Source organism: Curcuma longa, chromosome 21 (assembly GCF_044706935.1).
Source record: "Curcuma longa cultivar G26 ecotype Majalengka, Jawa Barat chromosome 21, ITB_CL_G26_1.1, whole genome shotgun sequence".
NCBI lineage: Eukaryota > Viridiplantae > Streptophyta > Magnoliopsida > Zingiberales > Zingiberaceae > Curcuma > Curcuma longa.
This window is the reverse complement of record NC_133881.1, coordinates 5,580,494-5,592,017: the sequence shown is the minus strand read 5'-3', so window position 1 is coordinate 5,592,017 and position 11,524 is coordinate 5,580,494. Positions and strand designations below refer to the sequence as shown.

General features: G+C 37.2%; 1 protein-coding gene across 1 annotated transcript; it reads right to left on the bottom strand.

The window, feature by feature from the left end:
- Window positions 1-9: 9 nt before the first annotated feature.
- On the bottom strand, window positions 10-855 carry LOC141815087 (uncharacterized; the record flags this gene model as incomplete). The annotated part of the gene is made up of 1 exon (XM_074703047.1): window positions 10-855. A coding segment is annotated over exon 1 (846 nt), but the record flags the coding sequence as incomplete, so codon positions are not given.
- Window positions 856-11,524: the final 10,669 nt, after the last annotated feature.

Genomic DNA, 11,524 nt, shown 5'->3' with positions numbered 1-11,524 from the left:
AGGACATTTCTGGAATGCCACAACAAAATCGTCCTCTGACCACCCAAAGCTCTGGAACAATTTCATTTGCATCTTGAACTTCTCTGGACTGACCATGCAGAGTGCAAACAGAGCGCAATGAAACATCCCCGATGTCCGTGGCACTCCCAAGTCCTCCACGCGACTGATCAACGACTTCAAGGTATCAACTTTCCGCGTTATGAACATTGTGTGAAAGCGCAACAAAAAGGCGAGCTTTTGGCCGTCCACGCCACATTCCCGAAGCAACTCAAGGTTGGGCTGGATCTTCTTCTTGATGCTGTACCCAAGAAACCAACAGTTATACTTGAACAACTTCACCAGCGCATCCTTGGACCCGAGAAGGTCTAGCCAAAATTCTATCTTAGACACAGTGTATTCGTGTTTGTATTTGGTGGCTTTGGGATTCGATCGGACGAGGTGGACGATGTCGGACGGGGAGAAACCGAAATCTTCGAAAGCTCGAAACTTTGGGGCAAGTGTCTTCTCTACGTCCAAAAGAAGACATTTGGGGAAGTAATGTACGAGCCTTTTTACTGATGCGTCATCGAAGCCGTAACTTTTGAGGAAAGCAAGGACGGAGTCGGGCTGCTGCCGGGATTGGATGCCCTTGAGAACCTTCGAGGCGTTGGTGGCCTTCTCCTGGTCGAGGCCACATGAGTCGACGAGGTATTGAGCCATGAACATGTGCTTCCCAGTGGTGGAAGCGGCGCCAGCGGCGGTGGCCGAGGCTGAGTAAGGCAAGACGGCAAAGAGGAGGGCAGCATCGTGGGGGCGAGGAGAACGACTGGAAGGCACGGTTTTGCGGAAGAGGGAGAAGTAAAGTAGCCTCTTCATCGATCTCTCCTCTCTTTTGGAGATTAGATTTGATCTTCTTCCGAAACCCTAGCGGTTGGAGATCACGTATTTACTGGTTTGGGGAAAAATTTTCTGGTTTTGTCATGTATCCTCAGAATTTGACAATTTATATTTTACCCACTAATTGAATTCGCCGGAAAAAGAAAGTCAATGAAAATTACATTTCACCTCTCAAAGTTTACATATATTTTCAAAACTACCTATAGTTTTTTGAGATCGTTAAAATGCCCATAATAGTTTGAAAGTACTTCCATTACGCGCCAATCACTTTCTTTTAAAACTTTAAAGATGTTATAAGTATGGTCCATTCACTTCATTTTCGTAAAGCTCAGTTTACTTCCAAAGGGAAGGAATCAACGAGAAAGACCGTGAGCTTCAGGATTTAGGGAAGGAGGAAAGACAGATTGTCAACTAAATCGTAAGGTCACAGCCAAGACACTTGCTCGCGGTTGCCATGAGCAGTTTGTTATATGTCTACAACCACTTGGTCGGGCAAAGCTCGCAGCCATGCGTGGTCATAATTCGCAAACCACAAGCTCATGACTACCATGATTCGTAGTCCGGCCATAAGCCCTTTCAACTAGGTTGTGATTGTTCTGGAGTTCGCAATTGTTAATTGTTCTAAAATTCACAATTTGCAATCAATGTTCACATTTGTTCAACCAAAAATTTTGCGAGAGATGGAAACTTCATTCCTCCTATTTTTAGATGAACAAAAAAATTATCCCAAAAGTGATCCCCAAGCGGATTTAGCATTCATTTGTTGATTATTTTTATGATAGAGTACATGGAGCATAAAAGATGAATGACTCAATAACACTTAGAAAAGTGTTGGAGATCCCTAGCCCCAGAGAAAGAAAATTATAAGTAATGGGAAGCCTAACAATTATGATTTACAACCAAATAATTTATGATTTTGAGATAAGACATGGAGTTCACAATATGATTATTATTTATTTGTTATGTTTCTGTTATATATTGATGGTAAAGTGATTTCACAAATTAAACATTAGGGATGGATCTTTAGTAGTGTTCTCTTGAGTGGATCTGCCACCTCAACAATCTTTTAGAATCAGTCTCATGAATATGGAGGAAGGTAAATTCAAATAAGTTGGAGGTGCATGATAGGATAAATGGGAGATCATGAGTTCTCGCAAGATTCCTGTGAATGGCACATCATGAATCTCCGCGAGATTCCCCCTTAGAGCCAGCCCCACATATATGTTAAGAAGTAAATTCAGGTATATAGGTAGAAGGCCCCCGCAGGTAGGGTGAATGGCAAGTCATGAGTTCTCACTATATTTGACCCCTAGTTGTTACATTAGAAATGTCATACGTCCACCGTCTGCATTACGTCGTGAAGGCTAAAGGGTTCTCTTGAGCTCTAGCTTAGAGTTGCTTAAGATCCTCAATTGTATTTTTTTTAATAGTACAATAAAGAAATATAATCACTTATGTAAATTTTTTATTTAGCCCACTAAATCTCACCTTTATACACCCAAAGCCTAGCCCACTTATAATTTCTGGATCTATCCTTGAAGATAGTGATGTTCACACAAGTTAAAGAGCAATTCACTCTACATAATTCACTTGTGAGAATCTATTTGGTATGTTACCTTATCTGGTAGTAACGATTGGTGATGATGTGGGCATCGGGTACAATGGGATGAAAGGGAAAAAGAGTAAAAATAAGCATTCGTTAAACCCCGACCTCTAATTCATAACTTGGTTTGCTTCCTAAAGTACGTGTCGATCGCCTACCTCGACCTCGATGCACTCCCTGGCTTGTAGGCCGACCTCATAAATCGGTCTCGATACACCTCTTGCTTCACGTGCCGCATGTACCGACCTCAAGACTTTGTCTCAGCATCGCAAGCCGACCTCATGACTTGGTCCTGGCATTACGTGTCGACCTCATGACTTGGTCTTGGCGTCACGTATCGACCTCATGACTTGGTCCTGGTATCACGCACCGACCTCATGACTTGGTCTTAGCATCGCATGCCGACCTCATGACTTGGTCTCGGCATCACGCGTCGACCTCATGACTTGGTCTCAGCATCGCACGCCAACCTCATGACTTGGTCCTGACGTCATGTACCGACCTCATGACTTGGTCCTGACATCACACGTCGACCTCATGACTTGGTCTCAGCATCGCATGCCGACCTCATGATTTGATCCTAGAATCACACGCCGACCTCATGACTCAATCTTGGCACGATTCTTGCATTCAAGATCAACTTCCTGCACATGATATTTATTAGAAGATATGGTCGTTCCCCTTAGATCGGAGAGCATAGAACCAATCCTTCCATGAAAACAGGAGCGCACTCTCAAATATTTACCAACGGATAGAATCTTCCAAAGCATAACAAGTACATTATAATATTTCTCAAACGGTTGTTGAGACTTCGAAACGAAAAGCAACTGTTATAAAAAGGTAGCTCATGCCCATGGGCACAAGTACACACACACATAAACCTTAATTTCCTCAAGCCTTAAACTCCTTCCTTGTGTCCAACCCTAACTTGAACGTCAGAGTGACTTGCCGGGATCCAATCCCCGGCGCCATTCTAACCCTCTTTTTGAGTGCTTTTCAAGACCTCTCTTCTCTCCAGATGACTCTCTTCGAGGAGTGTGCACGTCGGTCGAATCTTAAACCAGCATTTGTACCATCCATGGTGTATTGGTAGAAACATTATCAATATCACAGTTTATATTTCTCATGAGACTCAACCTTCATTACTTTAACAAGTTGGTAATGACATATGATAAACTCACCAAGTTGTATGTTCTCAGTGATGCAATAACCAACCTCATGGTCTTTTTGGTAATTGAAAAGTTGCTCTGCCATTCTCTCTTGCTACCGTCATGCCCATGTTATCATTCACAAATGAGCGACCGATAAGGAGGGTCTATATGGTGGGATCTATCTGTGTTCGTGTGAGATTGCTAATGGTGTTAAGACTCATGTGAGCTAGAGGGGATGAATAACTTCGATTACTTCGTCTTGATTTTGTGTTCGTCATTTGAATGTGTAGCGAAAACTTACAACAAACTCGACACCAATAAAACAAGACCACATGCTAACACCATTGATTTTACTTGGTTCATTGTCTCCCAAGGCGATTAAGTCTAAGGTCTAGTCCTAATGACTATTACTACTAATCCTTTTCCTTCTCAAACACCTTCCAGAGACAAAGAAGTCTCTTACAACTTTTTCATGGTAATATAACAACAACAAAAAAGATAAAATAACTTACAAGATAAGAGCTTCGCTTTGATAGTTATTAGTAGCTTTGGAATGCCTACTGTTGGTCTGAAAATGTAGCAATACTTCGTTCTCAAACTCCCAAAAATCTCCATCGAAAATCTCCTTTTATAGCCTTTAGATCGAGATTGATTTCTGCCAATTAATCAACTATCTTACCCATCAGTAGATCAATCTACCGTAGATTCAAACGTTACTCTGACCTATCAGCTTAACGGCTCCATCCAATCGACTGTTCATTATCATCAGTCGATTGTTGTCTAATCAATCGAATCAATTTACTTTTGTTCGATTCCTGATTAACAGCAATCGACTGATACCCATCATCAACCAACTGATATCATTAGTCAAGTTTTCCAATTGATTTCTAAAGCTTTTATTCGCTATTAAATTGTCATCAATCGACTGATCAAACCCATCAATCGATTGATGTTATCAGTCTAGTTTTTCAGTTGCATTTTGAAGCATCTATACGCTGCGAAAGTACTATCAGTTGACTAATACTATAACAACTTAGTGTTGCAAATTATTGTTCATGATTACTATTTATCGTTACTATAGCAATATTATAGTAACCTTATTTTTGAAATTTTACTACCATTAGTCGATTAATATACTCTATCAATCGACTAATACTCCTGTTTCAGTCTTACCAAAGTCGAATTCTCATCTTGTCTGATATCCAATTGACCTCAACCTACTAGAACTTTCTTTGTCCAACATCCGATCAACATTGACCCGTCGAGACTTTCCGTCGCCTAGCATTTGGTCAACCTTAATTTGCTGAGACTTCATCATTACTTAGCATCCAATCAACCTTAGCATGTTGGGACTTTACGTCTTATGTCAACTCTTTGTTGGATTTCTGACTTCCAAGTGTCTGGTCAATCATAACTCACTTAGACTTTCTTTTTGTGTCAACTCCATATTAGCCTTCTGATCATCAAGTGTCCACCCTGACCTACTTGAAGTTCCCACTTGTCAACTCCCTGTTGGACTTTCGATCACCAAGTGTCTGATCAACCATGATCCACTTAGACTTTTAGTCTCGTGCCAACTCCATGTTCGACTTTCGATCATCAAGTGTTCAATCAACCATGATGTACTTTGATTTTCCACTTCTTTGTTAAGTATCTAGTTAACCTTGACCTACTTGACTCTTACTCAATAAACTAACATATTAATCAAACATCGATACTCAACTCAAGTCAACTCTAGCTTGGTCAACCTTGACTAGAGGTTGATTGCACCAATAATTTCTCCCCGTTTAATGTTTGACAATATTTTTAAGTTAAGCTAACTCATCAATCCAACATCCTACTTCTCATGTCAAGGCATGAATGAAAGTTTCCTAACTTGAACCCTTTATTCTCCCCCTTTGGCACACATTAAAAAACTTATTTCAAAAATTCATTCTCTTCTTCCATTCCTAACTTCCAACATCACAATGGAGATTCTCTACCTTCAATTGTCTTCATTGCTCAACCTTAATGGTCTGTTTGGATGGGGTGAGAGAAGATTCATTAACGGAAGGGGAAGGGAAGGGGAAGGGAGGGGAAAGGGAAGTATTTATGTTCACCTTGTTTGGGAGGAAGGGAAGGTTCATTAATGTAACATGTGTTACCTTGTTTGAGAAGAAAGGAAAGAGAATGAAGGTTAAATATATAAAATTACAAAAATACCCTTATTTTTAAAATAAATCTATATGTGAAAAATATATATAACATATGAGACCAACAAAAATTAATCTTAAATAAATAAAAAAAATTTAAAATATATATATAATAAATATGCAAAATATAGAATCTGTACATTTTGATATGACAAAGAATAAATCAATATTTTTACATATATTTTTATAAAAATATATTCTCTTGAATTTTATCTTCGAAGAAATTTATGATGAAGGTCGATGTCGAAGAGTGCGTGCAATGAGATCCTATGACGGTTGCGTTATGTGATGAGGAGTGACGGTACAAAAATCTAATAGATGAGTTATTGTAATAATTAATATTTTAACATAGGGATATAATTGGAATAAATGTTTTATAAGTTTTCCTTCCCCTTCCTTACACCCCGATTTGGGGTGTAAGGAATTATGCAGATTCATGGCCATGCAAGGGGAAAACTTACCCTTCCTCTCCTTAACTCACTCCATCCCAAACAAGGGTAAAAATTTTATTTACCTTTCTCTCCCCTTCCCTCACCTCCTCCCAAACAAACTGCAAGCATACAATTCTTCATTCGTTTACTCATCCTCAAATTCTTTCATTCTCCTCCTTTCATATCGAAATCATGTCTTTAAGAAGGACCTCCCCCTCAAAGCATGCTCCAACATTAATCATTGCACCAATAATGATTTGGAGTTCCTAAACCTTTAGGAAAATTCAAAATCCAAGTTATGAGGTTAAAGATTCAATTTTGAATCTAAACCTCCCTTTCAATTCTCTTTTTTCTCTTTTTAACATCACTTTTCATTTTCATCGAGAAAATCACCTTTGAATGTTTATTCAAACATATCAGAAGATTATAAATAGTTAAGATACATAGGAATGAGCTCAAACATGTAGGGTCTAAAGGATGTCTGTATCTCCACAATGGTATGATATTGTCCACTTTGGGCCTAAGTCCTCATGGCTTTGCTCTTGGGCTCTCCCCAAAAGGTCTCATGCCAATGGAGATACTTTCCATCCTTTTAAATCCATGATCTTTCCCATGTGTTTTAGATGTGGGACTATATTTTCACCCTTGCAACCCAACAATCCCCCCCTCAAACAAAGGACCACTGGAAGCTCCCCTACCATTTCTCATGGTCCGGCTGTCATGTCCTCATGATCCGGTTGCCATGTCCCTCATGGTCCGAGCCTCCCCTACTTCCTTTATTTTTCCCGAGGGTCCCCACATGGTTAGATCTGGATCATGGCTCATCCGACGGTTAGTCCGGTGAAGAGCGACCTCGCTCTGATACCAATTGAAGGGTCCAAAAGGATGTTCGTATCTCCACAATGACATGATATTTTTCACTTTGGGCATAAGCCCTCATGGCTTTGCTCTTGGGCTCTCCCCAAAAGGTCTCATGCCAATGGAGATACTTTCCATCCTTTTAAACCCATGATCTTTCCCATGTGTTTTAGATGTGGGACTATGTTTGCACCCTTGCAACCCAACAAAACAAACCTATTTTAATAAAAAAAATACAGACATTAATCAACTGCTACTCTACATTAGTTGACTAATCGTTTGAAAAAGTACTCAAAAAATCATAAAAGTTATACAGACATTACTTATGTCAAATACTATTAGGAGGAAATAGTTTTATAAGAAAATATATCTTATTTTCAAATCATGGTATAAAGTTGAAAACCATTAAAAACCTTAATATTTCACTCTAACTTTGTATCAACGTAATCAATGGTGATTCCTATCAATAAATAGATTTCATTAAAGTTTTCTAAAATTATTTTAAAATATTTTTTAAAGTTAATTTCTAATCATAATCTATGGGCTAAATGTGCATGACTTACATTAGTTTTCTACATGATTAATCATATAAATTTTATGTGTTTTGATGACATTTAGCGCAAATAGATGCACTAAATCAGCATGTTGAGCTTTGCTTATCATCTTAACATTGCACTTGTATCTAATGTATCTTAATAGTGATCATGCATTTATATCTTAACATTCTAGATTTGATCATCCTACCTAGGATGGATGTCAACTAATGTTGTCCTTAATTACAAGGAATTAAAAATTATACATGATAATGAGTATGGTATACATCAAATACATATTTCTTCAAAAAGGAAATCTATCATACTCAATGATGAATGTATGACATGGTATATGTCAATTTCAAACAACACATATCAAAATTAATAATATACTATCATGTCAAGATAAATGTGTGATATGATGTCATGGCATACAATAGGGCACACAAACATGATAATTATAGTACAAAGGAAATACCTAGATTTTTCATTTAAGTGTCATCATCTAATCATTATATCAAATACAAAATTTGACATAAGCGGCCTATCTCCCTCGAATGTACCAAAATCTCACACTCGACACAATTTATGATTTCATCCTATTTGTGCGAATTTTGATCAATTTTGAGACTTCAATTCTTATTGACACTCTACAAAATCCTCAATAATATAATTTAAATCTTCATTCTCAAGGTATCATAATACATTGAAAATATAGTAAGATTCCAACTTTATCATGGTTGAGTTAATTACCCTTTCAATTAAGGTTGACACATCCTATACCCATTTTGCGAAGAGATCATATTCTTAGAAATTCAATACCTATTGGAGCTCCTTTAGTGTACTAGGTGCTCACCAAGGATAACCTCCTTAGATACCTTCTTAATGACTCTCTTAGGTTTCTTAGAAGCCTTAGTCATTATTGTCTCATCAAAGTCAACTCTAGGGATATGACTTTCCTTGCAACATTGACTTGACTCCTAGATCTAAGTTAGTTCCATAATTATATGGAACTTTATGGTATGAGGGCATATTGTCCTTGGACATAGGTTTGTATCCTAAACCTTTCTTGCCCTTGAATGGTTTTTGTTTATCTAAGTCTAGATCTTGGTTCTTTGACTCTTTAAACATATTTTCCATCTTGCTAAGGGTCTTCTCTAGTTTATTAAGTCTTGACCTCAAGACTTGATTTTCAATCCTCAAATTTTGATTTTTCAAGATTGACTTGATCATGTCTCTTTCTAGGCATATGCCTAAATTGTTTAGAGTTCTTGCCAATATTATTTTCTACCTTTCTATCCTTACGTAAGGTTGTTCTAGCATGACATAACCTAAAATTATCATTAGATTTCTCATGCCTTCTATTTTCATGATAATAAGCATTGAATTCAAAAGATTTAAGTCTAGTATACCTTTTATCAGGATATGAAGGAATTTCATTGCAAAATGATACCTTGGAATTTACTTTAGGAGCTTCCCCTAAACTTGAGCTTCCTCCTTTGTCCTTAATCAATTTTCTCTCTCTTGGACATTAGTTCCAGTAATGTCCACGTTGGTTGCATGTAAAGCATACAATGTGCTCTTTTATCATTTGTATATCAAGGTCCCAACCTCCTTTGGCTTCTCCTTTGCTCTTAGTGTCACTTGAACCTTCTTCTCATTAATTTAGGATACTTTCTCTTATAATGCCCCTTTTTTCTACACTTAAAATATATTATATGATCTTATTTTTTATAGTTGAAATTGTTATACCTTCTTCAATTGTAGGAGTTGCATGTGCTTCATCTTCATTGACTTCGGATGTTGAGGGTTCATCTTGTTCCGATGTTGATTTATCCTCCCCCTCAACTCTTGAGGTGGATACTTCTTTAAGTTCATCCTCCATCTCAAAAATTGAGTGCCTTTCAATTTTCAAGTTTTTCGATTCTTGAGCCGATGCGTCTCTCTCCTTGGACTCGTCTTTCACTTTGCATTATGATTGGATTTTCATAAAGCTTTATTAGCTTCGTCCACAATCCCTTAGCATCTTTATTTTCACCTATCCTTCAGAAAATATTGTTAGGGATTAAATTTACCAAAATTTTGGTTACCTTGTCATTTATCTCGATTTTTCAAATCTGCTTATTGATCCATTTCTTCTTCTTGAGGAGTCTCCCTTTGTTATCCTTCGGGGCTTCAAATCCTTCCATTAGGATAAACCAATTCTCGATGTCCACATCATCATCAAGAAATTTTCCATCCTTGCCTTCTATTAATCCAATCCTCCCAATCCGAAGGGCGGAGGTGCCCAAATGTCGTATCTAAATCCATCCTGGGGTTCCATTGTGAAGTTGAGTATGTTCCTTCAATGATCAGTTCTTTGACTTGTTGATATTAGAGGGCTTACAATTTTAGCTTCTTCTTCTTCCTCTAGCTTTGTGCTTCGATAGAGATTAATCCAATGAAGAGTGGTCTTACTCTAATAACACTTATTAGGACCCGTGTGAGCTAGAAAGGGGGATGAATAACTTTGATTACTTCATCTAGATTTCATGCTCATCATTTGAATGTGCAACAGAAACTTGAAACAAACTTGATGCCAACAAAACAAGGCCACAAGCTAAATGGTTGATTTTACTTGGTTTACCGCCTCCCGAGGTGACTACATCTAAGACCTAGTCTTAACGACTACCACCACTAATCCTTCTCCTTCTTAGATATCTTCCATAGGCAGAGAAATCTCTTACAACCTTTTCACATCAATACAACAACAAATAAAAAGATAATTACAAATGAAAGCAAAACAACTTTACAAGATGAGAGTTTCACTTTGATTATTATTGGTAGCTTTGGAATACCTCTTGTTGATCTAGAAATGCAGGAGTACTTCGTTCTAAAACCCCCAAGAACCAACATCGAAAATATCCTCGAAAGATTTCTTTTATAGCCTTTAAGTCGGGGTTGATTTTCGTCAATCAGTCAACTAATCTTACCCATCAATTGATTGATCCACTATAAATTTGAATGTTACTCTAACCTGTTAACTTAATGGCTACATCCATCTTAGCATCAGTCGACTATTGCCTAATCAGTCGAATTCAGTCAAATCAATTTACTTTTATTTGGTTCCTGCTCGACATCAGTCGACTGATATATATTATCAATCAATTGATGTCATCAGTCAAATTTTCAATCGATTTCTAAAGCTTTTGTCGTTGTTAAAGTGTCATCAGTCGACTGATGTCATCAATCAAGTTTTTCAACTGATTTTTGAAGCTTCTGTACACTGGTAAAGTATCATCAATCGACGGATACAACCCACCAATTGACTGATACAACATTGTAGCAATATTGTAGTAACTCTATTTTTGAGATTTTACGACTATTAGTCGATCAATGCACTCTATCAATTGACTAATATTCCTATTTCAACCTTACCAAAGTTGAATTCTTGTCTTGTCCGATATCCAGTTGATTTCAACCTACCACGACTATTAGTCGATCAATATACTCTATCAATTGATTAATACTGTAGTAACTCTATTTTTAAGATTTTTTATTATTGTGTTTGAATGCTGTGTATGAATGTTATTTGTCGCAAATTTAGTATTTTTGAACATTTGATATTTAATTAAGTTTGTGATTTTTTCCTTCAAATTTGTAATTTTGATTAGTGTTAACTTGTTTCAAATAGGGTCACCAAGGAAGGTGATGAAAAATGAAAATTCGTGTCAAAAGAGGTGAACATTTATATTATTTTGTGTTAGTTTATTACTTTATATATTTTCATCTTAACTATCTTACTTTTTTATTTGTTTGTTTTCTAATGTAGGAAAAGTCACTACAAAAAAATGATAATTTAGCGACGAAAATTAGGGACGAACTATTTTTGTCGCAAATT